The 24,054-nt window shown below is 43.0% G+C and overlaps 3 protein-coding genes across 7 annotated transcripts; 2 read left to right on the top strand and 1 right to left on the bottom strand.

Annotated features, from left to right (window-relative positions):
* The first annotated feature begins 151 nt into the window (after nucleotides 1-151).
* Nucleotides 152-1,931, top strand: LOC135489336 (H/ACA ribonucleoprotein complex subunit 2-like protein). Its single transcript, XM_064774647.1, has 4 exons — nucleotides 152-371; nucleotides 742-811; nucleotides 1,004-1,109; nucleotides 1,332-1,931. The coding sequence occupies exons 1-4, from the start codon at nucleotides 209-211 to the stop codon at nucleotides 1,458-1,460; spliced, it is 468 nt and encodes a 155-aa protein (XP_064630717.1). The 5' UTR covers nucleotides 152-208; the 3' UTR covers nucleotides 1,461-1,931.
* A 2,733-nt stretch (nucleotides 1,932-4,664) lies between these two features.
* On the top strand, nucleotides 4,665-7,423 carry LOC135489688 (stabilizer of axonemal microtubules 2-like). The gene is made up of 5 exons (XM_064775169.1): nucleotides 4,665-4,763; nucleotides 4,983-5,192; nucleotides 5,514-5,655; nucleotides 5,868-6,803; nucleotides 6,978-7,423. The coding sequence occupies exons 1-4, from the start codon at nucleotides 4,692-4,694 to the stop codon at nucleotides 6,146-6,148; spliced, it is 705 nt and encodes a 234-aa protein (XP_064631239.1). The 5' UTR covers nucleotides 4,665-4,691; the 3' UTR covers nucleotides 6,149-6,803; nucleotides 6,978-7,423.
* A 1,230-nt stretch (nucleotides 7,424-8,653) lies between these two features.
* Nucleotides 8,654-20,087, bottom strand: LOC135489473 (phosphatidylinositol 4-kinase type 2-alpha-like). Of its 5 annotated transcripts, none has more exons than XM_064774845.1 (9): nucleotides 17,969-18,043; nucleotides 15,830-16,198; nucleotides 13,543-13,743; nucleotides 12,939-13,070; nucleotides 12,005-12,158; nucleotides 11,607-11,774; nucleotides 11,093-11,226; nucleotides 10,755-10,814; nucleotides 8,654-10,565 (listed from the first exon to the last, which is right to left on the bottom strand). In XM_064774845.1, the coding sequence occupies exons 2-9, from the start codon at nucleotides 16,088-16,090 to the stop codon at nucleotides 10,386-10,388; spliced, it is 1,290 nt and encodes a 429-aa protein (XP_064630915.1). In that variant the 5' UTR covers nucleotides 16,091-16,198; nucleotides 17,969-18,043; the 3' UTR covers nucleotides 8,654-10,385. The 5 variants fall into 5 exon arrangements, with proteins under 5 accessions (XP_064630915.1, XP_064630916.1, XP_064630914.1 ...); XM_064774846.1 differs by having other exon boundaries at nucleotides 15,830-16,194; nucleotides 17,969-18,021; XM_064774844.1 differs by having other exon boundaries at nucleotides 17,935-18,018.
* Between the last annotated feature and the right edge of the window lie 3,967 nt (nucleotides 20,088-24,054).

Here is a 24,054-nt window from a genome sequence, read left to right as displayed (position 1 = left end):
GTTTCCTATCGTTTTCATGAGACTTAAATAATTTATTTATTATTATTTTCAGTAAGGTACTTTTTCTCTGCCTTAATTACTATTGTTCATACTTTTGTAATGTAGTCATATCAAAATATTATTTCATTTTCCTGTCGTGAATTTAGAAAAAACATAACTTCCGGTTGAATTTTGCACGTGTTTTCATATTTTTGAACAAAACATCAAAATGGGCAAAGTAAAACGAGAAAGAACAGCATCAGAAAACGAGGCCGATCTTTCTAAAGTTGAATCGAGTAGTTACAAAGACCTAGTGCAGTTCATCAGCCCAATTGCTTCACCGCTTGCTGGAAAAAAACTCGCAAAACGGCTGTACAAATGTACCCGAAAAGGTAAATACAGTAGAGTAAGCCTGGCTATGGTATACACCACATGCATGACATGGGCACATATGTCGATGGCGTGGGCACCTGCATGCAAACTGCGGCCGGGGGGTGGGGAATATAACATCTCGCACCTGATATGATCTTCATCTTTCTTACCTGCTGACAATGCCAACAGGGACCGTCGGGTCCAATGCCAATGGGGACCCTCCATCCCCAGCCCATGGCATGGCCATGATAATCATGATAATGTGATCGGCCATGGCGCATCGGCATGGGTCTCAAGCCAAATCATGTACTGTAGGCCTAGCCTTAGGCTAGCTAGGTCACTCACAGGTGATTTAGCAGCATGCTAACAATTCCTTGTTCCCTTTTTCAGCCCAGAAGGAAAAAATGCTAAGGAAGGGAGTACGTGAAGTGCAGAAGTTCATCAGGAAAGGCGAATCGGGGTGAGCAAACTTGGAATATGGTGATAATTATCTAAAGAAAATATCGATGAGCCTTGGAATGTGAGATATTTTGGTGCTAAAACATCACATGTCACTATTGAATGCTTTCTGATTTTCTTCGAGTGTATCATTGTTGGATGAAAATCCTTATTGAAAACCAGGATTGAAAATTCTGTGATCTTTGTTTTTCAGCATTGTTGTCATTGCCGGAGACACAAATCCCATTGATGTTATCTGCCATATGCCGCTAGTTTGTGAGGAGAAAAACATACCATACTGTTACACACCATCTAAGGAGGTAGGAATCATCACCAGTTTTTCATTGATGTTGAAATTAGTGTATTAAATAATTCAAGAAAGATGATGTGGTTTCCTAACGGGGTTTCACTTAAACCTTAAATTTTGAGAAAACTGTACAAATCAATTATAGATGGTCTTGAACCATCTTCTTTGATGCATTAGCAGTCTACCATTCTTGAAGACTTAATAATAAATGACGAATGTTGATTTATCGTTGCAGGATCTTGGAGCGGCCTGTGGATCCAAGAGGCCCACCTGTATGGTGATGATCAAAGAGCACAGCGATTACAAGGACATATACGATGAGATCAAGGATGGCATCTCATCATTACCACTGCCAGTGGCTTGAAAAAGCTGCCAGTTTGAACATTCTAAAAGATTAGCACCATGTGTTCTGTTTTTGAAGGGTGTGTATGGATTCGTATGTCATCATTGCAACATTGGTGAACTTGGAGATCTCTCAACTCGATCCATTCGCGATTGTGCATTGTCTTTGTTCTCAAAGATATAGTTACTGTAACGGTGAAATATATTTCCAAAGCTGAAAGTTACTTATTTGCTCATTTTCGAGAGTAGACTAAATTCTGTATTAGCTGGCCAATGTATTACCATTGAAATTGGTTATAAATCCAGTTTGTTTCCAACACTTCATTTCCTAATTGGCCATTTCCTAATTTTAATTCATCATTCCAGGAAAATTGTAGATGTCCTCACACATTACACTTGACATCCTTGCAGGGCTCCATATAATTTGATTTTATTATAAAATTATGAGATTTGTAAATAGACGTGATAATAAATGAAAGGTCATTTATTCTGATTCTGTGTATTTCTTCTTGTTCGGCCTGACGACTATCGACATTGTCCACAGCCAATTTAACAAATACAGGTACTGGAACACGACGTGGCTGTTGCATGGATTATTTTGGCATCAAGTGATCCTCTCATGGTTTGGATGTTGTCCTCATAAGACCAGTTTATGATGAATGGAATTAATAATAGGACATTACAGAATCTCTCCATGCAACCCGACAATGAACAGGGTGATTTGTTATCATGGCAAAACACTGGGTCACAATTTGCCTATTGTCTGAGGAACAGAAAGTAGTGGAATGTAGAATTTTCATAGCCCACACATTTAGACTTAGGAAGAGTAAGACCCAAATGAAACGCCGAGTATGGAGTTCACATGTCCACTTGTACTCCCAGCCTAACCCAGGTACCACTTGTACTCTCGAGCCTAACCCAGATACCTAAAACCTACCTTATCTGGGTACCCAACTCTGTCTGAAATTTGACCTCAGTCATCAGGACACCTCTCAGTTTAGGATAGCATTGGTCAGTCCCAAGGGTGTCCTTGACAAAGAAGTTGTCAATAGCCCCATTTAAACTTACGGACTGAAATTGATATTACAGGTAGTGTCATTAGAATCGCATATTGGTTGTGACAGTGACTTCCTTGTTACAGATAGTTTAGATGGTGTCTTCCTTAGCATGCTGTTGGTTGTGACAGTGACATTGCTGTTTAAAAACCAGTTGCATGCCCTCATCCTGTCTCCCGGTACATAAGGGGATCCAATTAAGATGACGCAATGGACTGCCCTGCGAGTCTAGTGGCAGCATGCAGAGCCGATGCAGTTTTAAACGTTATAACTTTAGAATTGAATATTCAAGTCGCTCCCCTGGAACGTTAGTTATTTGGTTTGCAAACATCATTTGGGGCTTTAATTTGATCGTCACTTACGAACATTTACGTCATCAATTGCCTATGACGTCATGACGTCGCAACCTGTGCTTAGTTACTGGGACGTCGCCAGGGATAGCAAGATCGGGACGTGTCTTCGGAAGAACATACATCTTCACATCATGGGATTTGTTGCTCTGTGCATCTGTCAGATATGCACTTGCGGGTAAGCAAACTTGTTCCATCTTTGTGGATAAACCCGCCGAGCTGAGAAACCAAATCCACTGATGCATCTTTCACATCTGTTTGTAAGAAGGTTCGGCGGCTAAGAAATCCCGCTCAGGAGTCGTTCCTCGCGCGCGACGCTCCATGTGTAGCTTGCTCCACGAGTCCCTATCTTCGGAGTGCACCAATAAAACTCGATGAGGAACACTATGTTTGTGACGCGAGAGTGCGCATAATCAATGTCGAAAATTAATTATCTTCAGTTATCGACATAATCGCCATAGTTCCCTGAGAAAGATAAGAAGCTACTGGCAGACGACCTCTTGTGGAGGAAGTTCCACTCCCTCGTTTTTTCTCGGAGAGAAGGTGTTTTTCATGTAGGCATGGTTGTTTGGAGGAGGAATGCTTGTTCTTTTTCCCATATTGATGATCATCTATCGTCTTCGTCATGCATACAATGAAACATCTTAATATGTCGCTACCATTTCCAGTGGTTATATATATCCATGTCCAACACTCTTTCTTCCAACACGTGTTTTGTTTTACTTATTCCGGCCCCGTTATTGTTTATGTTCAGACGTCATCGTTGTCCCCACAATAATGGCTCCATCGGGATCAGGAGTAAGGCCGAGCAGGGGAAGCCGGAATGTAAGATTACAGAATACAAACACGTAAGTGAAATTCATTAGTAATAATTGCGATCATGTAAATATTATCCAAGGTATACAATGCATCAAGTGAATATGAAAGTAATCAACTGAAGCATCTCTCTGGGACCGTCACAACACCCGGTCACAACCATGCAGTGCCGCAGATTGTCCGCAATGTCCGCCGATGGCTCGCTGCCGTATAGACTGCAGAGGTATAATTGTCATGTGGCAAACACGATGGACCGTTGCTGGGGACAGGTTATCTCGGTTTTTTGCAACAGAATAAAAAATGGTTGGTTAGAGTTCTACCAAGAGGTCATCGTTATCAGTCAGTCAATCAGCTCAGGCAGGCAGACAATGGTGGTGGTATAGGGGCAAGCTTACATTTCTCCCGAAGCTTGTTTACTCAAAATCTGTCTATGTCTTCAAGTCTCTCACCAGTTATCGTAATTATCAATTTTACCCCAGGCTTACCGGGGTGGTCCGTTCCAACCGCCACGCAAGTCCATCCGTCCCCGCATACAGAAAGAGCCTTGCTCGGATAGGAAGGACATGGACATGGCAACGACATATGCCATAGATTTTGTAACCTACAAGGTGAGCTCCCTTCCACCAGACCGACGAAGTGACAAGAATAATGTTGCGCGGGATCACACTCCCAAACCCCGGGTCTCAAACTCAAGCCCGAGGATGACGCGTGTTACCAGGCTACGTTCATCCCCATGGGAGCGCGCTTGCGAATCGAATCGACTTTGCTTCAAAAGGGAGTTTGAGATGAATACATTTAACGTATCCGTAAACGTTTAAAGTTTTGAAATGTCGATGTCCTTTGATACATTATACATGTACGCACTTTTCTAGAATGTGTTTTCGTTGAAAATCGTCACCTCTCTATATATCTTGAGCATGGACAGCACGGTTTATGGTCTCGGGCACGCCTGCTGGCTTGATGAGGAAAATAGTCTTGTGGTTCAACGTTGTAAATATGTTTCAGGTAAAACCCCGTTGTAACCCTCCAAAGATGAAGCATAAGCCAAAGGTCGTTCCCCCGATGGACATGACCACAACTTACGGAACGGACTTCTCTGAAAAGGTACAAGCATTTTTTTTCTTCAATTTTCAATTTTTTTGATTTCAAAGCGTTATAATGTTACCCAGAGCATGCTTGTTCACATAACCGCCGATCCAGATATACAGCATAAGTAAAAATGGGCAGTAAAATCTCGTTAGTGTTGTTGGTAAACCCAACAGCGCTGTTTCTCTTTTTATTATAAAATCATAACGAACAAACGTTCTTCGGCCCTAATTTTAGAAGGGAGAGCGTTTGAAGCCTATCAAGCCAAAATCGGACATCCGTCAGAACAATAGCTGGACTTCTAAAAAGGCTTGCAAGACGGTCCACCAGCTGACCTTTCTCAAGTATGATGAAGAGAGTCTGAAGAATTGTCGGCCAGCAGCGGTCCGCAAGAAAGACAACATGGTTTGGCCTAAAAAGCCGTTCAACGCGATATCTACGGTCCAGGTAAGTTGGCGGACAAATTATGCTCGCAAACGTCTACATTGATTATAAACGAACACGTGGCTCCTTTATTCTACGTCATGCAGTTCAGTCACCTCCCGAACTAGGTTCTTAACTTTACCCATCGCAAGTCCTCGCGCTCGGCGAATGCACCGAGATATTGAAAAAAGGGGACATGTATGGAAAAGGAGGAGGCCGCGCGGGAATCATTAATCAATCTCGCGGAAAGAAATTCGGAAAGAAATCTCAAAGAAGTATTTTGGCCGATGCTATAGTTTAGTGTCCGAAGTACTGTAGTAACTGGTAAAACTCACTTCTTTGCAGGCTGATTTTGTTGAACATTTGGGAGCTGAGCGTCGACAACCCATTAAGCCTGATGTGCGGGAGAGGGTTTCGGGCGATTTTAACGACTCCACTACCTATAGGCATGAGTATACTCCCAAGGAAAACCATGGATTTGCTTACGGTGAGAACATGTACACGTACAATCATATACCCGTCTGTGATGAAATAATAGGTGTCAGTTTGCGGCCTTACGTCCAATAATTACGTTGTATATAAGCATCGTCAGTGTCATTGACTTTCATGCCGTGCTATATAACGTGCTAAATTCTTGAATAACGAAAAAAAATTTAGCATTAAACCCTGCATACATTGTATTTTCTTATTTCATTCAAGTCCGACCAAGGGACGAATACAAACCGAATCCTGAGAAGTTCAGTGCTGTGACAACCGCCATGGCGGATTTCAAGGCCCACAAGAATGTCACGCGGGCACGTAGCTTCAAACCGCCACAGAGCTACGTCAGGTCATCGACCCCGTTTGACGGGCGCACTGTCAAGTCTATAGTTCACCGCGCATGGCCCGCGGTCAAGCCACGGACGCCTGCATGCAAGCAAGCCAAGTTCGTCCCTCCCACAGTTGGATTCGCTAAGACCAGCTCTTACATGGTAATATGAGGCGCCAGAGATAAGATTCAATCTCTTTTTTGTTATGAGGATATTACGGTATTGCAATACATTACGCGCGGTTGTACCTCTCCGGCTGGGATGTTACCTATGACTGGTACACTGCAATGACGTTTGCAATCCATGTTTTCTTCTCCCGATACGCCGGTCAGTCAGTGTTGCAGGGTTGTGGTAGGCCGCGAGAACTTAAGCCCAGCTATGTCTCTAGCTGTAACTGTAAATCCCTGAGTAATGATTGAAAAATAGCCTGGCTTTGCGGCATGATAAGAGGGTGAATTGCACTAATCGTTTCACTGATTCGAGACCTCATGCCCAAGTTCACTTCAGATGAAGTTTTTAAAATTCAATTTTGCGACCAAAGACACATATCTGTGAAAACATTTGAACCTGAATCCCGCGTATTATCTTAAGGATGACTACAAGAAATTCTCGAACTGCCCACGGACGCTTCTCATCAGGCCTCACAGCGAAGACACCAAAAACCTCCCAGCCAAAAAGGATGCCTTCCAAGGCGTGTCCACATATGCGGAGAACTTCATCAGCTATCCTGGAGCAGAGAGATCCAAATCGTTCAAGAAGCGCGTCGTCTGGGAGAAACCGAAGCAAATGTTACTGGGGGAATCTATCATGAAATCTCACTACACAGGTAAGATTGAAGGATCAGACGAACACATGTTTTACCTGTCCCTTCCAGTCTTCCTGGCACCAGTTAGGAGCTGCGAATTCCGCTTGCATTGCAAATGCCCCCAGCAAATCTCTCAATAATTTGGAAGTAGTTCCTCAGCCCTGCACCTATCCGGGATATCTCATCCATTTCCAGGTGAATGCGCCAGCAGGTCCGAGATCTGTCGTCCGAAGATTCGGTCCACAGACAAGGACCGCAAGCCTATGTCATTCGAGACAACGTACAGGGTCCAGTACACGGGTGAAAGCAACACACCATGTCCGGTCGCGGATATCAACAAACCCAACTCCCTGGAACACTCCTTCAACAAGAATGGCCACATGTTCTACGTCCCTGAGGAGAAGGGCGCCACGATTTGCGAGTGCTGCGCAGCAGACGACAGTGAATGCCAGAAGAACGAGACGGGAGCCAACTGTGAGGGGAGCTTCAACTGCGAGGAATAGTCGGGAAGGAAGCAACTGTGATAAATCTTATTCAGAAGTTTGGTGATTGTTACACATTTTACAAGTTTTTAGTAAACTTTGTTTCACCGTTTTATCTTTACGGTCTACAACAAATCAATATTCACCTTTTAATAAACTCAAGCATAATGTCTATAGAAGGACGCGGTCTTCATTTTCTTCCCCTTCTCCTGTGTTTGGTTCCATTTTGTTTCACCAACATCCACATGAGGTTGCTTCAGAGCAGAGAGGTTTGTTACATCTCCCTGGTCAGGGACACTGCCACAAGTAATGAAAAAACAACACATCCTTACCCCTAAAGTACGAATCCAAGGCACTTTTCCACACAGAATGATCATGTCACATCCAGTCAGAAAGACTAGCAGAGACAACATGCCCAATTTACCTTTACGTGCAGACCATGTCACATCCAGCCTGAGACACAGCCACACAGAATAGCCATGTCACATCCAGCCTGAGACACAGCCACACGGAATAGCCATGTCACATCCAGCCTGAGACACAGCCACATGGAATAGCCATGTCACATCCAGCCCGAGACACAACCACACGGAATAGCCATGTCACATCCAGCCTGAGACACAGCCACACGTAATAGCCATGTCACATCCAGCCTGAGACACAGCCACACGGAATAGCCGTGTCACATCCAGCCTGAGACACAGCCACACAGAATAGCCATGTCACATCCAGCCTGAGACACAGCCACACAGAATAGCCATGTCACATCCAACCTGAGACACAGCCAAACAGAATTGCCATGTCACATCCAACCTGAGACACAGCCAAACAGAATTGCCATGTCACATCCAGCCTGAGACACAGCCACACAGAATAGCCATGTCACATCCAGCCTGAGACACAGCCACACAGAATAGCCATGTCACATCCAACCTGAGACACAGCCAAACAGAATTGCCATGTCACATCCAACCTGAGACACAGCCAAACAGAATTGCCATGTCACATCCAACCTGAGACACAGCCACACAGAATTGCCATGTCACATCCAACCTGAGACACAGCCACACGGAATAGCCATGTCACATCCAGCCTGAGACACAGCCAAACAGAATTGCCATGTCACATCCAATCGGAGACACTGCTACAGACACCTTTTTTCCACACATTTGCTAGTGATGGTATTGTAGCTTTTCAATGTTGAGACAAGGGCATCCTTCTTGTGACTGGGGAGGAAAAGATAAGGTTGACCTCGAGGTTTGGGAATGGGATCAGGGCATAACTCCTTTGCAGGGATATTGGCTCTCATCCCCAGGGAGACAATCACATCACTACTGGTACACACGAAGCTTCAATTCTTCGAAGAAATAACTGAAGAAAAGTACAAAATTGACATTATTTTCTTTACTTTAAATAATCAGTCTTCACTCTTCGAAGAGAGAATGATATTATTTACACTATTTCATTACAGCATTCACAAATCGATTCTACCTTCTCCTTTACCTGACTGAGCCCAAGTCACGAGAGAGATCACAAACAGAGGAACTCAGGCTTTGAGTCAGACTGTACACCAGCTGGATAAGTTATGTATTCCTATCTCAAACAGGGGTGTGGCTCACTGACTTCTAATACTGGAAAAAGAGTCTATATTTTTACCAGCATAACCCAAGGAAAGAGTCCCTCAAAATCAATTATTTCACATAAATGCATCCAAGAGTAATAAATTTGCAATCACAGGACACTGTAACCTCAGCTATGTGAATCATCTGATTCCATTCAGAGCTGATCTCCCAACAAAAAGTCATTCAAACCTACATGTACCATGATTTTATGACAAAGCATTTTTGGATATGTTCTTTACGATCTACATGTACAAACAATATAACCAGCTTGTCATTGCTTTGGTACATGCATACAAGTATGGATTACACTTGATTTAGATGATATTCTGGCACTGGCTAGGCTTTCAAAATCGACGGACTTCTACATCTTCTAGGTTTTAGTTGAGACATGTTCTAATGAAGATAGAAATTCAATGGGATGCAAGCCCTGTCAGGCTGTCGAGTTACACTTCATTCTCCGGAGGTGAGCTCACGTGTCCTGTATGACCTGAACCTCCTCAATCACCAAAACTGACTCCGAGAACTTCTTTCGTAGCATTTCACTGTCTTCATAAAATGTACAGTTGAACTCAGCAATAGCAAGTACCAATCAATACCAGGCAAATTTGCCCATGAAAACTAAGTACAGGTTGTGTTACGTCCAACATCTCTATATTTCTGCAGTTAACGAAAACCTTTTTTTGAACTTTCACGATTTTTGAGTTGGTGAATAACATGTTTCTTTCAGTTTTTCTAACCAAAAAACAATTTTTGCAATTTAGATTTTTGTGAATGGAGGTTATTCGTGAAAACCGCAAAAAATGAAATGTTTGCAAAATCTGGAAAATACTTGTTTCAAATCCGGCTATATAATTCCAACCTGAGAAAGGCAAAGAGGTGGATCATTCACATTCATGAAAGTAATAATCACAGATTGTACAGCCTAAATGAAATCCACACATAAACAGACAGGTTTCAAACCATGTTCCAAGTTCAAATTGACAAGATAGCACAAATTCAGAAATGCAATTTCTTTTCACCAAGTATTGATATATCATTAATATGATTATAATCGACTCCATTTTAACTCAATGCCTTTGAAAATCTTCCACATAATTTGTTTCCGTTCGATGAAAAGTTAATTAAACCATTATTGAATGTTAAGAGTTCACAGCCTTATAGTTTTGCAAACTTTGCCAAAATGCTCGATATTGGGTTAGAGCAAGAATCTTATGTTTGTGAATCATTGCAAGTTGCATTCATTCAATCTACTTGAGTGACTATTTCAAGAAACTCTGCCCAGCTTGTTTCTAAATGCCAACTCTTGTGCCCCATCTGTGCACAGAGAGCTCGGGTCCAGTTATAACTGAGTTGAATAAAGCCAAACTCGCAATGAAACACGCAATGGAGGAAACATTCAATTGAACATCACCACGAGCGGAAAACGTTTTAGTGGAAGAAGCAGGGAAGCATCAAGCAAAGTGACGACACGTGGAGAGGCTGATTTCATCCCTTTTACATCAGCACCAGGAAAAGAACGGTGCCCTCTTGGCAAAGCTCTGAGTGAAGTCTCCGCTGCTGGTTGATCTCGGGCGTCCCACCCCGTAGACGCTCTTGGTTCTTTCGATTGTCACAACTGGCATCTGGACGAGCTGGACAGGGGACTTGCCATCTTTGAGCGCTTGGGTCAGATTCAAGATCTGAAAGTACATGATCAGAAAGAAATGAAAGAATGCTACTTGGCTGCCGGCTCAGTTTAGGCCTGCTCATTACCTCCACGCTCAACGTGTTAGGTGGCACATACAAAACAGCCAGTTCAGTATCACACAGCTTAAACCACAGCAAGAGGACTTCAAACATGAACTCAATGACTTCAATAACCATCTTACCTGGCCCCTTACAACTGACATCTGTTTCTCAAACGTTCTCTTGTCAAAACCTTTGTCAGTCTGAAAGAAAAGCCATTATGATTGAACAGAAATTTATAGAATTCTTATGAATGAATGGATAAACATGCATCATCTGCACTCGTGGTCGCATGCAACAGGAAACGCTCTGTTGCCGTGGTAATCGCAGGTGCCTGCGACAAGAATTGGCGATCGCTGCGACAGGTAATTAATATGAAACCAAGCGATTACTAGTTTCACCCAGAGACGGGAGATTTTATGGCACAAACAGCAGCGATCTGGTGACATCAATTCATATCACTCGGTTGGTGCAAGCTCACCTTGAATAATTCATAGAGTTCATCACATAAATCTTGTACAAAGTTCATATCAGAGAGCTGAGGGAGGACGAGAGCTTTGATTTCCTCAGAAAATGGTTTCTTCGCCATCGGTAGCCATGCCCAGTGATACGGGTCTGAAAAGAAAACAATCATTAAGAAAGACGAAAATGTTTGACAAGGTTCTTTTCACAATTGTGACTCGCTCCACCAAAACTAGGCGCTTGTCGCATCTGACCTTGACAGGTTGATACGGACTTGTTGTTCATTTCCCTATTGTAGACCTTTTGTGAAATCTATTACAAACTGATTTGGTCACATTTCACAAAAGGTCTACAATAGGGAAATGAACAACAAGTCCGTATCAACCTGTCAAGTTCAGATGCGACAAGCGCCTAGTTTTGGTAGAGCGGGTCACAATTAGTTGAAAAGTTGAAAGTTTCCTAACGTGTTGCATATATCGATGAATGTCAACCCAATACCGATATCTTGAATAAAGTCTGTAGTAGCAACTTACAGGCCCTCCACTCATCTGGGTGTTTGAACGGGAATGCTAAGCCATTGTCGATAGCAGCGATGGAAATTTCCGGCGGTTTCACTAAACTCCATTCCTCATCATCATCTTCTTCATGGTCCTGGACCTCAGACTTGTCGTATTTTATTAACCAGTTGTCATTTCCTCTATCTGAAAGAATGATAGAACAAGAAAGTTCAATTTGAGACTGTCCTAATGCGCCCCTAAAATGAGCAATTCCCAACAGTCATCGCAAATGCATGCAGCAAGAATCAGTGATCACAGCCACATGTGATCTTCTGATTCAACTTTGTTGTGCTGATCACATAGAAAGCCACTGTCGGCCGTTAGAAGCTAGACTAGGGAAGGAAGCCCTGGAACCAGATCAAACTGACTCTTACCTGTATTTCTAATGATATAATCTAAGACTACTAATCGTTCAAATAGGTGCTGGAACTGTGTAGCAGTGGATTCGGGCAGCGACTCCGAATCAAATCGTCGTAACCAAAAATCAGCATCACGATAACTATTTACAAATTGTTGGAAGGAGCCAGTCTGAAAATAATGCAAGTAACATCACAATTACATAAATTCTGTGATCAAGACACAAGTGGTATTTAAAAAGTGCATGGCAAAGTAGAGAGCAGCTGATGTCTGGCATGACCTTTTTTTCTTCCAATAAAATCATCATTCAGTAAACTTCCATTACAAAACATTCGATGACTGGTCACCTTATGACAATACTTCTAGCACCCAATAGTCTACAGACAAATGCCCTAATTGGTCTTTTTAACTAACATAAACATGTGACTTGTTAGACAGGCTGAGCCTTGTTAAAGACTGGGGTCACACATGCCCTAATAAGACTACAAGTGTCGAGTGGATGCTCTTGACCTAAGAAGATGTTAGAATGTAACTGGCACTAACTTCACTGTCACGAGTACGCTACAGGGTGGTCCAGAAAACTTTTTCCTCACACAATGGATACACAATCAGTAAAGGCATTTCCTTTTCTTTATTCATTTAACCCATTCACAAGGTTTGTGTGTACAGTACACCCTTGCAGATTGGCAATTCACCATAAGGGAATGCATTTAAGGCCGAAGTTACATAGACCTCATTCGTTCATTTCCCAGGACTCATTTTCCCCTTTTGCTTTCGTTCCCCTGTAAAAGCACGGCCTTGTGGCGTGCATTCACCGAGGAATGAAAGAAAAACCCGGAAAGTGACTCGTGGTAAATGACCGAATGAGGTCTATGTAACTTCGGCCTAAGGGAACTTGGAGATGATGACATGGTCTTTTTTAATCACAATAACAAAATTGTCATAACTTACTTTTGGAGGTAATCCCAACCGATGAAACTTGCGGCCTAATTCAGGAAATCTTTCAGACAGGTTTTTCTTGGTTCTGGACTTGGCCCTGTCTATTGCACTATAATTGAATGTCTCACTTGCTAACCTGACCACCTGCAAATAATCAAAGGAAAACATGGCATTTATTAATACCATCGATGATCAACGTTGGAGAATGAGATTCACACCTGACACCAGAAGTCAAGTGTATTCAATCTAGAGTCATCACCAACGAAAGGAGACCTTTTGCAGAGGTGGATATAGCACTCCTTCTGTTCAGCATTGTAGAGCTAAAATTGACACTGATAAAAACACATTGTCATCCCAAGCCTGACGTGTCATAACATCCCGTTTGATGCAGGTTTTGGTATCCGTTATCTCATTCACTCATGCAACTAAACAATTCTATGCCAACTGTGTCATCTCCCCTCCCCATCACAACCCTGGCACACATGAAGCATTTCTAGATTTCTAGATTTTGTATGATGAACATATATGGCCACAAAAGGGTCAACTATAGCTCCACAAAAATCAGTATTTCGGTCACCTAAACGGAAGGAAAAGCTCTCCTAACATGACTGCTTACCTTTGTTTTCGGAACCACATTTAACTGCAACTTTTGATCCACTAGACTAGCACCAGCTTCTGATAGATATCCCTGATTGAGGACGAGGCAACTTCGACCAAAACAGCAGGGACAACATAATTTCTGCATCCACTTGGTCCATTTGGGGTTCAGTTTTCCATACGGCTCTTCATCTTTTGGTTTGAATACGCCGATTTTTTTCTGAAAGTAGAAAATGTTAAAATACGTTATGTTGCATTGCTGAGTTCATTAGCACCAATAATGAAAACATTGTTGATGCATTTGGAACCAATATGGCTCTTACAGGTCAAATACCGACTCTCTCTCGATGAGAACCATTTTGCTAAAGGAGAAAAGTTTTGGAGATAGGCTTTAAAAAAGATGCTGTAAAAAGAAGTGAAACGCTGATAAAATTTCCCCGGCTTTTTAGGCGTTTTATTCGACATAAAAGGTGACAGGGACAAATGCTGCTTGACCAAGGGAAGGTGACAATGTCATCACCACAGTTTCGGTGCGGTGTAATTGACTTAGACAACAATAAGTGTCCGTTTCCATGGTTACGCAGACACAGCTACATGTAGACAGTAATTAGAGCAGTCTTGATAGTATGTCTCCTGGGATAACTATTATGACAGCTAGCGCCACCTACCGGCTGTTGATGTGGAAGACTGGGAGACACTGGGAGACACTGGGAGACCACAGCAGTCGGTGAAGTTAATGGCCTATTTCCATGGTTACGCACACACAGCTTTATGTACACACAAATGAGCAGTAATCACTGCACTTGTACAGCAGGTCTTAAAGATAACCCGCTTCAGATGATGCAGTCAGCCATGAATTGGGCTGCAATCTCATTTTGTTCAGAAATAGTCTTCTGCTAACGTTTTACTTTCACACAGCGATTGTAGTGAAAAGGTCAGCTCAGATCAACTGAGAGCATGAGCCTCAAACACTCTATTGGACTGTGAAAACAAGAAAGTGAATACTTTATCAGATTGTGCCTACAATGGCCATTGATCCACCATGTTCACCACTTAGCGAGCCCCTCATATCATGTGATATTGGAAACATAAGGATTATCGATACTCATGTTTGTCTCCTACCCTAATTCAATAGAATGGAATGAAAAGCAATGTTGACTTGAGTAATGGATATTGGTATATCACAACGATTAAAGTTTGATACCGGTGATGGGCAAGTCCCATGACAGTTTTAGTGACCATCAGCATTATGTACTGGCTACACTGACCAACATCATGAGAGGCTTACAGATGGTCAGCCAGTATAGAAGGCCACATCTACCAGCAATAACCCACTCCTGTCTGCTGCCCTGATCGGTTTTTATCCCTGTCCCCAAGAAATCGGATGGCTTTGCTTTCCATTTATGGTTCTTGAATGTGTTGAGATGCTGCTACAGACTTTGTAACGCACATCATTGGAAAACATATAAGTAATTGGAAAACATATAAGTTTGATTTATCGATACTCCAAGGCGGAGAAGAGATCAAAGGCTGCATAAGTATTTCCAAATTTCTCAAAGTGCTGAAGAAAACGACATGAGACTGACAATCAATAGACTGAGTTCCTTTGGTTGTTCCCGTTAACTATGACCTCTCTATTCTGGACACCTCTCTGAGGACACCACTGGTCAGCCTTACAGGTATCCTAAATGGATCCACTGCACAAAGCAGTGTTGGTACCAAAATAACACCACATCCTCTAAACCAGGGTCAGTCGAAAGCAAAAAACCCTAACTGGCAGACAAATCCCGCATTGGAGGATGAATATAGCAGGAGTATTACCTCTCCAAGTGTCAAGGATATGTTAAAGAAGACTTGGAAAAAGAAATGGCCAGACAGAAAGATCAACTTGCCAACAGCAGCCTTTCAATTCAAATCGATTGGCAGTCTTGCATACTATACTGGTTCAGTAATTTATCTTCCTCATTCGATTATCTCCCTCATTCGATCACACAATTCAATCCTGTAATAAACCATGCACGTAAATTATATTTGACGTCCCAGAAGTTTGGGCATGATGCCATTAGAAACCACTCAAAAAGGCTATTCCTCGCTGTCATTGGCTTATGAGGAGAGCTCTGAAATCACAGTGATCCACAGGTTGGTAATATGTATCAACGTTTCTTGAGAATGAAGCTAAAAGATACAAACTTCTTGAAATGGGCCAGCACCTCCTTCTGGGGAAGGCCTATGAAAATCTGACCAGCAGTTCAAACATATCAAAATATGCAGAGCTGGAGGGCTACAATTTGGCTGCTATGACTTACTTTCTCCTTGTTTCTGATAAAGTACGATCCGCTGCTGCCCTGGACGATGAGTTCCGGCGGTACGCCCTCACAAATAGCCTCCTGTGAATCCAAGATGAGCTTCCCGAATTCTGGATCAAGAGTAAAGTCGTTCTTTGGGTAGACCACATACGGGTGCCCATTAGAGCCTTCCAAGTGTTCATATACGTAATCGCCAAGAGAAGAAGTGCATGATTGGTCAAATTTCATTTCTTTTGATAATTTCTCTGCCTCAGACTCCATTGTTTGTGCCTTAGCGAGTATATTTTGATTAAGCTCGCTCTTTTTAAGTTGTGTTCTTAGTCTATGTATGTTTTAATGTAGCACATGTTGGATCTTTTAAATGTCTATCTGAAATGAACTGACACTTATAGGTCCAATGCTCAGAAATCCTGACGCAACCAGAAGAATACTGAACAACACCAACATTTTCCAAGAAAGCCTTCCAAACATGAGGAACTTTTTACTGTACGATCCCTTCTGCAAAATCAGTGGAGACTCATGTCACGACCTTACGAAAATGTATCAGCAGCGACATTTCTGAAATGATGTACTCCAGACACATCTGAGATACATCCCACAGAAATCCTGGAAGCCTCAGGCTAGAGTACACTAACCAGAACCATCTGCGGGCAAATCTTCTGTGGATTCGTCTTCTTCACGCAATAGAAATGCCCAGGAACTGATTGAGACAGTCCTCCAAGATAAGACAGCCAAATCTGTACTTAAAAACAAACCAACAGGTACCCTCCTGTACTTAGGACAACTTGCCTTCAAGAAAGTGGAGACGGCTCTGACATCACATATTTGTTAACAGCCGATAGGATGAGCTCCCAGAATATTGTCATTGACAACCCGCCAAAAATCAATGCACCTTGCATTCTATATTGGCGTACAGAGTCTACTAGTCCATATGCCTGATAGTGGAATAGAAATCATGTGCACCTGCATGGGACAGGCCAGCTGGGCCAACAGACAACAATACACAAGCAAGGACGGAAGCCAAACACTCATACAATATGTACATTGAATATGAATAAACATGTGGTTGAAACAAAAACACCAGCACACGGTCTATTATCACATCCACCTAAGATCACATGTACACCCATATTCAAATCCTCACTGTGCACATTTTGGATGGTCCTAGGAGTTTTTAGGGTTAAAATTTCCAATCCCCAATCGGAAATGACGTAGTTTGATCGCATTCAACTATAAATCCATTGAACAGTGGTGCTTCGTTAGTCAACCGATGACCTTTTTTGGGGTGTGATCGGGGATTGCAAACTCGTTCCGTTTTTAGGATGATATGTTCCAAGCATTTCTGCAACAAGCACTTTGATTTTTCTCCCTTTTAGTTGTCCTGGCCTACATGTACACACCAGAGACAAGGAACCTCAGTTTTAATTAACTATAGAAAAATACCACAGCTGGTTTACATTCACCTGGACATTGTCAGAGAGCTTCATAACTTATGTAATAACAGCAGAATGGTAATATGTCCATGTCAATCTGCATTGCAATTACCAAACAGAAGGGCCCCTTTGTATGGCCTGGTGGCAAGTTTATCCTATCCACATAAGTACACATTCAATCAACAAAATTTGTCACAAACCACAATGACAATTCCTTATTAGAAAACAGATCCGACATGTATTGTAATGACTAATGTAGCAATAGGATGAGTTCAAACACACCATATTCAACCAAGATTTTTCTGAGAATACCAATTCCAAGTCTAACTTATTCCATGGGGAGACAGCTCACAAAGTCAGCTACACCTGCCTCACAGTAAATCACTTGTCAAAATCCTCAATGAACTTGAAGTGGAACCACCACATTTCCATTAATCGTTGGAAACAACTAAGAATTCTCACCCAACAGTATTAAACCCACAATCTTGCACAAGTAGTACAAAATTACGACAATTACAACACCTCCTTCCCATCCCTTGCCATGACAAAACTCTAGAGACCAAACTCGAAGACTGACACAACTAGACAGAACTGACAACTAGCAACAACAGGAAGTCGTATGGATCCTTGGCTGATGTAATTTCCTTGTCCTCCTACACAATGCCTAATTACCCCATTCGTTACACAAATCCCTAATTACAATCACCCTGTGCCCATCTCTTAATCCTGTCGTTATCAAAACACATGGTCAACTGCGGAAATATGACTGTGCTTGTTCCAGCTTACATGTACATCTTGTGACTATGATTGTACACAATTAATCGGTACAATCTATACGCGTGGGTGAAACAGGTCAATAAACCGCTAGTTGGTTCATTTCCTCACAGATGGTAGCAGAGTGCAGACCATAAGAATGGTGTTTTTACCCAGTGGGTGATATGAATAAAGACTAGTAAATGCTTTTACTTCAATTTTGAACAGAAAGGCCTAGTGTAAATGTACGTAGAGTTTTAGATAAAATCATTTGCTACTCTATTCATATCATATCACCCGATGTCATTATGTTACTTCATTTGAAGACATTTGCACATCCACCCACTCCACTGCCACCTTATGCTGACATGATTTCCATTTATAAGAATGAAATCCCCCCCCCCCCACTCATTCTAACACACTTTGATGGCCAATAGAAGATCTAGGCTTAGGTAGGTCACAGTAGTTCATTCTCAACAATCAGCACTTTTTAAAGCGGACAAGTACAACAGAACTGTCCTGCATCCTCTCAAACCTAAAAAAGGAACTTCTGACCCATCACTGATGACATGAAATAAAGCCGACCTGCATGCGCTTTAAATTTTCAACTCAAAAGTAAGATTTATTCATCGAACATACGATGGAAGTTTTCCTCTTTGAATTGTTCAAAGTGACTGCTGAGATTCAAATGCATAATGTCACAATGTAATGCCAGATATTCAATGGTGTCACAAATGACTGAGCACATTAATGTGAGCTTTAAATCAATTTCCATCATGAAGTCATTTCTTCCACCTTAATGGTTATGGTGAACAGATATATCGTACCATCTCACTATAACTAAACATTCATTAAGTTATAAGGCATGTATGAAGGTGCAAAGAAAATGTAGCAAATAGGATAGATTTTAAAATCTACCCGAGCTAGCTTCCTCTTCCAATCTAAAATAAAAATTGAAATTAAGAACTGTGAGACTAGAATTACGACAAAACTTTTTAAAAACCTTTCATCCTATTTAAAACACCATTCCTACATGTAAATCAGTAAGACTTCTTTTACCTGTATCTCAAACAGTTCTTGAGCACTGTGAAACAATACAATCAGTTCGGCAAACGTCAAAATTCGGCAGCGATGGCGTTCGAGGAATCCCCCGTTGCTGTTAACGGCAACGGTTGCTTTATACGGCATCCCTTGGATGCCTCACGCGGCATCCCTCAGCTTCGGGATAACTTTGGGGCCGAGCGCTGCCGATCGGGGGTTCCATTATAGATTAATAGGGGGCAGCTGGTATTGATCTAAATATTTACCCAAGGAAATGTAGGTCTATCCATGCATTTTTGAAAATTCTCAATTTTCAGAATGGCCTCCACTGAAATGTGGCGTCAGACCAACTGATGGAGGTTCAATTCTGTGGTGTCAATTTTCACCGGAAGTGTCACTTTACGGCAACAGTTGTCTCAGACGGCATCGCTGCCGAATTTTGACATTTGCCGAACTGCAATGTAAGAGTATACATCATAAAATGTTCGTCCTGGTGGCTTCAATAAACTAATATTAAAGCCCTACAGAAGGAGCATATTCAGAGACTTGAGTGCTGAAAGTAAAACAGTACTGACCCCATCACTATCTTTGACAAAGTAGCTACCACTCGATCCTTGATAAATTCGTTCCGGATAGACGCCATTTTCAATGGCAGATTCGGACTCGCGCATAACCTCGGTAAAATCTGGATCCTCTGGGAAGACATTTTCGAAGTAAATGCCGTGATCAACCGAGTCTATCCGACTAAGAAGTGGTGTGTTTTCTTTGTTTCCTCGGGTTGGGGACCACTGCCCATCATGTCCACCATGATGATAAGCCGAACCATGAGCATGACCGTGATGATGAACACTGCCACTGGACCCAGATGCTGTCTCTGCCAAAATTGGGGCAAATGTTACGTCTGGAGGAGGTCCAACGGACTCCTCTAGAACAGAGTTCAAAGGCCTGTCACGGCTCATTCGTGTCCGTGGCTGTAATATCGATTTATTTGAAGTTATTTAATGACAAAAATGTGAAAATAGCAAGTTTTATTTTCCCGGAAGTGAATTGGCAGCGACTTGTTCCATCCTCGATGTACACATCCATGACCCGACGACGGAGCCCTAGCGGCAAATCGAAAAACTAGAACCAATATTGTAATTATGGTCCTTTAAAGCGTCTCAGAAGGACTTATTGAGGGGGGTTAAAAATGCTCCAGCATGATGCCTGAGCAGAAATCCCCCTACCAGCAACTTCGGGGACCAGGGTTAGGCCTGGAAGAATTTCCTAGCCCAGTGTAAAGAGTTGCAGTACCCTTAGAGCAGCAACCCAATAAGAGAAGCTATTTAGAGAAAATATGACTCCCTTCAAGCAGTGAGACACCACTTCGGGTGAACGTGTGTTATGGTCCAAGATAGTTGTGGTCAGGATATATTTTTTAAAAGTTTAAAATTTCCCATGGTTTACATTTTGGAAATTTCGATATTTTCTTGTAATGATACCTCTTCCATGGTCTGATATATAGAAGTATATCAGAGAAGATGTCATAGTAGATATATCAAAGAAATTTCTCATGTATCTAGATTTGAAAAGTTACATTCTCTTAATAAATTAAATGATTCTTTTGATGTGATATTCCTGATGTTTGTGCTTTAAACCTGGCCTGGTTGTGACCGTCTCATCTCTCTCACCATGCTGTCAACACAGTGGAGCAGCCAGGACTGATTCGGCCTGGCTGTGACCGTCTCATCTCTCTCACCATGTTGACAACTTGGCAGAGCAGCAAAGACTGATTTGGCCTGGCTGTGACCGTCTCATCTTTCTCACCTTGTCAACACGATCGAGCAGCCAGGACTGATTCGGCCTGACTGTGACTGTCTCATCTCTCTCATCGTGTTGTCAACACGGTGGAGCAGCCAGGACTGATACGGCCTGGCTGTGACCGTCCCATCTCTCTCATCATGCTGTGAACACGGTGGAGCAGCCAGGACTGATTCGCCCTGGCTGTGACTGTCTCATCTCTCTCACCATGTTGACAACTTGGCAGAGCAGCCAACAAGACTGGTGTGGCCTGGCTGTGACTGTCTCATTTCTCTCATCATGGTGCCAACACGGTGGAGCAGCAAAGACTGATTTGGACTGGCTGTGACTGTCTCATCTCTCTAATCATGTTGTCAACACGGTGGAGCAGCCAGGACTGATTCGGCCTGTCTGTGACTTCCTCATCTCTCTCACCATGTTGACAACTTGGCAGAGCAGCCAAGACTGATTTGGCCTGGCTGTGACTGTCTCATCTCTCTCACCATAATTATTATGAACACGGTGGAGCAGCCAGAACTGATCTGGCCTGGCTGTGACTGCCTCATCTCTCTCACCATGTTGACAACTTGGCAGAGCAGCCAATACTGATTTGGCCTGTCTGTGACTGTCTCATCTCTCTCATCATGTTGTCAGCACGGTGGAGCAGCCAGGACTGTCAAACAGTTGTGTGAGCTCACTAGAGCTTGCACTTACATAATAGTATAAAACTAAAATAAATATATAATATATATATATATATAACCGTCATCGGATGCGCATCCGATATGCCACGAGATCCTTCACCGTCAATTCCTTTACCGTCATTGGATCGATGCCACCAGATTTTTTGTAACTTCACCGTCAATTCCTTTACCGTCATTGGATGCCACCAGATTTTTTGTAACTTCACCCTCAATTCCTTTACCGTCATTAGATGCCACCAGATTTGTTGTCTTTGAAAAGGTTTCGGGGATACGACCAATGCATGCGAGCACCGTCGGCGGAACCCCAAACCGCCCTCTCGATCTATCCGTAAGGACACATGGTCACGCTTACGGAATCCGGACCTCCAGACTTTAGAGACCGAGCTTTTCTTTACCTTACAAATACTATATACTCGGCGCCTCACTTATATGTGTTGTTTTTTTTCACATACATTGTTCTCGTGGTTTACGGAAATGTAGGCCTAAAATGTTATAGTGTCTAAAAACAATATTCAGTTAATGGAATTACACTTTTTTCCATTTCTGCTTGCTTAATATTGCACTATCACCTTTTTCATGAATCAATTTTGAGCATTATGTTTACAACGTAGTTATTATAGCACGAAATATGAGTCTAAAATGCCAAATACTTGCAACTATTATGTTAATCACTGAAATCTTAGTGTACTAATGGCTTGCTATAAGCTAGGTAATTGCGCCCCGAGACCAACGTACTGACAACGCTACCTCACCATATTGTCAACACGGCGGAGCAGGTGCACGGTGGTGTACACGACAGTTGTGACTTCCTCATCTCTCTCATCATGTTGTCAACACGGTGGAGCAGCCAGGACTGATTCGGCCTGAACATTGCACTTGCGTTGTACATGGGTGATACAAGACAACTGATTTGGTTGTACCATGGTAATCATCTCACAAGGACGGACAATGGAACAACCAACATCTGCCAGCTGGTATATCTGATCTCACGGGACATGTTGTACCCAAGGTGTCCCACAGCCGGCTGGCACTGGCTCGCATGGCCAGGTCAAGTCAGGACCAGGCTTGGCCCAGGGGTGGCTCACTGACCCTGGGAAGCCAGGTGTACCTGGGCCAAGTCTGGCCCAAGGCTCTGGGTTTTTTCCGAAAACAACAAAAGGCTCGGGTGCTGAAGTGGTCTGTTTTTGACTCTAAAAAGGATCAGGACAAATAGGTCTTGTTCATACAGAAGCTGAAATAATAGCTATCTTAGGGTTGGCCCAGACCTGGCTTGGCGTCTTGACCTATATTTGCATGAACGTCTTTTTTTTTAAAAGCACTGGGAATTCACCATTTTGTTTGTATAAGAAATACATATACATGCCATACAGCAAGTCAATGTAGAAAACTGCGTCATATTTTGTATAACCTACGTGTTTAAGATGCAGGCAGATTATCTTAGTTTAATTTTCGGCACCACACCAGTGTTTGTTTCTCTCAAGTATTCAAAACGGGTATTTTTCATATTTGGTACGAGTACTGTCTCTGGAGACGGCCACCACTGCACCTTGGTGGAAGTCTTAGGAGACACTTGACCCCGGTCAGAGTACTGGTGTCGGATAAAATATCCGGCTCACCATGAATTACTTTCGAAACCCCATCTGATGTGGGGTCTCTTCTGGCCTGCCCTGTGTTCGACCACCGGGACTGGCTGTGACTGTCTCATCTCTCTCATCATGTTGTCAACACGGTGGAGTAGCCTGGACTGATCCGTCCTGGCTGTGACCGTCCCATCTCTCTCATCATGCTGTGAACACGGTGGAGCAGCCAGGACTAATTCGGCCTGGTTGTGACTGTCTCATCTCTCTCACCATGTTGACAACTTGGCAGAGCAGCCAACAAGACTAATTATGTGGCTTGGCTGTGACTGTCTCATCTCTCTCATCATGGTGCCAACACGGTGGAGCAGCCTGGACTGATTTGGACTGGCTGTGACTGTCTCATCTCTCTAATCATGTTGTCAACACGGTGGAGCAGCCTGGACTGATTCGGCCTGGCTGTGACTGTCTCATCTCTCTCACCATGTTGACAACTTGGCAGAGCAGCAAACAAGACTGATGTGGCTTGGCTGTGACTATCTCATCTCTCTCATCATGGTGCCAACACGGTGGAGCAGCCTGGACTGATTCGGCCTGTCTGTGACTGTCTCATCTCTCTCACCATGTTGACAACACGGTGGAGCAGCCAGGACTGATTCGGCCTGTCTGTGACTGTCTCATCTCTCTCACCATGTTGACAACACGGTGGAGCAGCCAGGACTGATACGGCCTGGCTGTGACCGTCTCATCTCTCTCATCATGTTGCCAACACGGTGGAGCAGCCAGGACTGATTCGGCCTGGCTTTGACTGCCTCATCTCTCTCACCATGTTGACAACTTGGCAGAGCAGCCAAGACTGATTTGGCCTGGCTGATATTGGCTGTCACACGTGGTCACGACGTAAAGGAAATGCATTGGCCGTCAAAAGGTCATGTCGT

Source organism: Lineus longissimus, chromosome 6, assembly GCF_910592395.1.
Source record: "Lineus longissimus chromosome 6, tnLinLong1.2, whole genome shotgun sequence".
In the NCBI taxonomy this organism is placed as follows: Eukaryota; Metazoa; Nemertea; class Pilidiophora; order Heteronemertea; family Lineidae; genus Lineus; species Lineus longissimus.
Note: the sequence above shows the minus strand (reverse complement) of the source record. Positions and strands in the feature narration are given on the sequence as shown.

What these genes read in the sequence shown, in the direction of transcription:
- LOC135489336 (XM_064774647.1), top strand. Translation starts at nt 209, where the DNA reads ATGGGCAAAGTAAAACGAGAAAGAACAGCATCAGAAAACGAGGCCGAT. An exon ending in GTACAAATGTACCCGAAAAG is followed by an intron (nt 372 to 741) that starts GTAAATACAGTA and finishes TCCCTTTTTCAG; the next exon opens with CCCAGAAGGAAAAAATGCTA. An exon ending in GTTACACACCATCTAAGGAG is followed by an intron (nt 1,110 to 1,331) that starts GTAGGAATCATC and finishes TTATCGTTGCAG; the next exon opens with GATCTTGGAGCGGCCTGTGG.
- LOC135489688 (XM_064775169.1), top strand. Translation starts at nt 4,692, where the DNA reads ATGAAGCATAAGCCAAAGGTCGTTCCCCCGATGGACATGACCACAACT. An exon ending in GAACGGACTTCTCTGAAAAG is followed by an intron (nt 4,764 to 4,982) that starts GTACAAGCATTT and finishes CCCTAATTTTAG; the next exon opens with AAGGGAGAGCGTTTGAAGCC. An exon ending in ACGCGATATCTACGGTCCAG is followed by an intron (nt 5,193 to 5,513) that starts GTAAGTTGGCGG and finishes ACTTCTTTGCAG; the next exon opens with GCTGATTTTGTTGAACATTT.
- LOC135489473 (XM_064774842.1), bottom strand. Translation starts at nt 20,015, where the DNA reads ATGAGCCGTGACAGGCCTTTGAACTCTGTTCTAGAGGAGTCCGTTGGA. An exon ending in GGTTGGGATTACCTCCAAAA is followed by an intron (nt 12,159 to 12,938) that starts GTAAGTTATGAC and finishes CATTATTTTCAG; the next exon opens with ACTGGCTCCTTCCAACAATT. An exon ending in AACTCTATGAATTATTCAAG is followed by an intron (nt 10,815 to 11,092) that starts GTGAGCTTGCAC and finishes CTTTTCTTTCAG; the next exon opens with ACTGACAAAGGTTTTGACAA.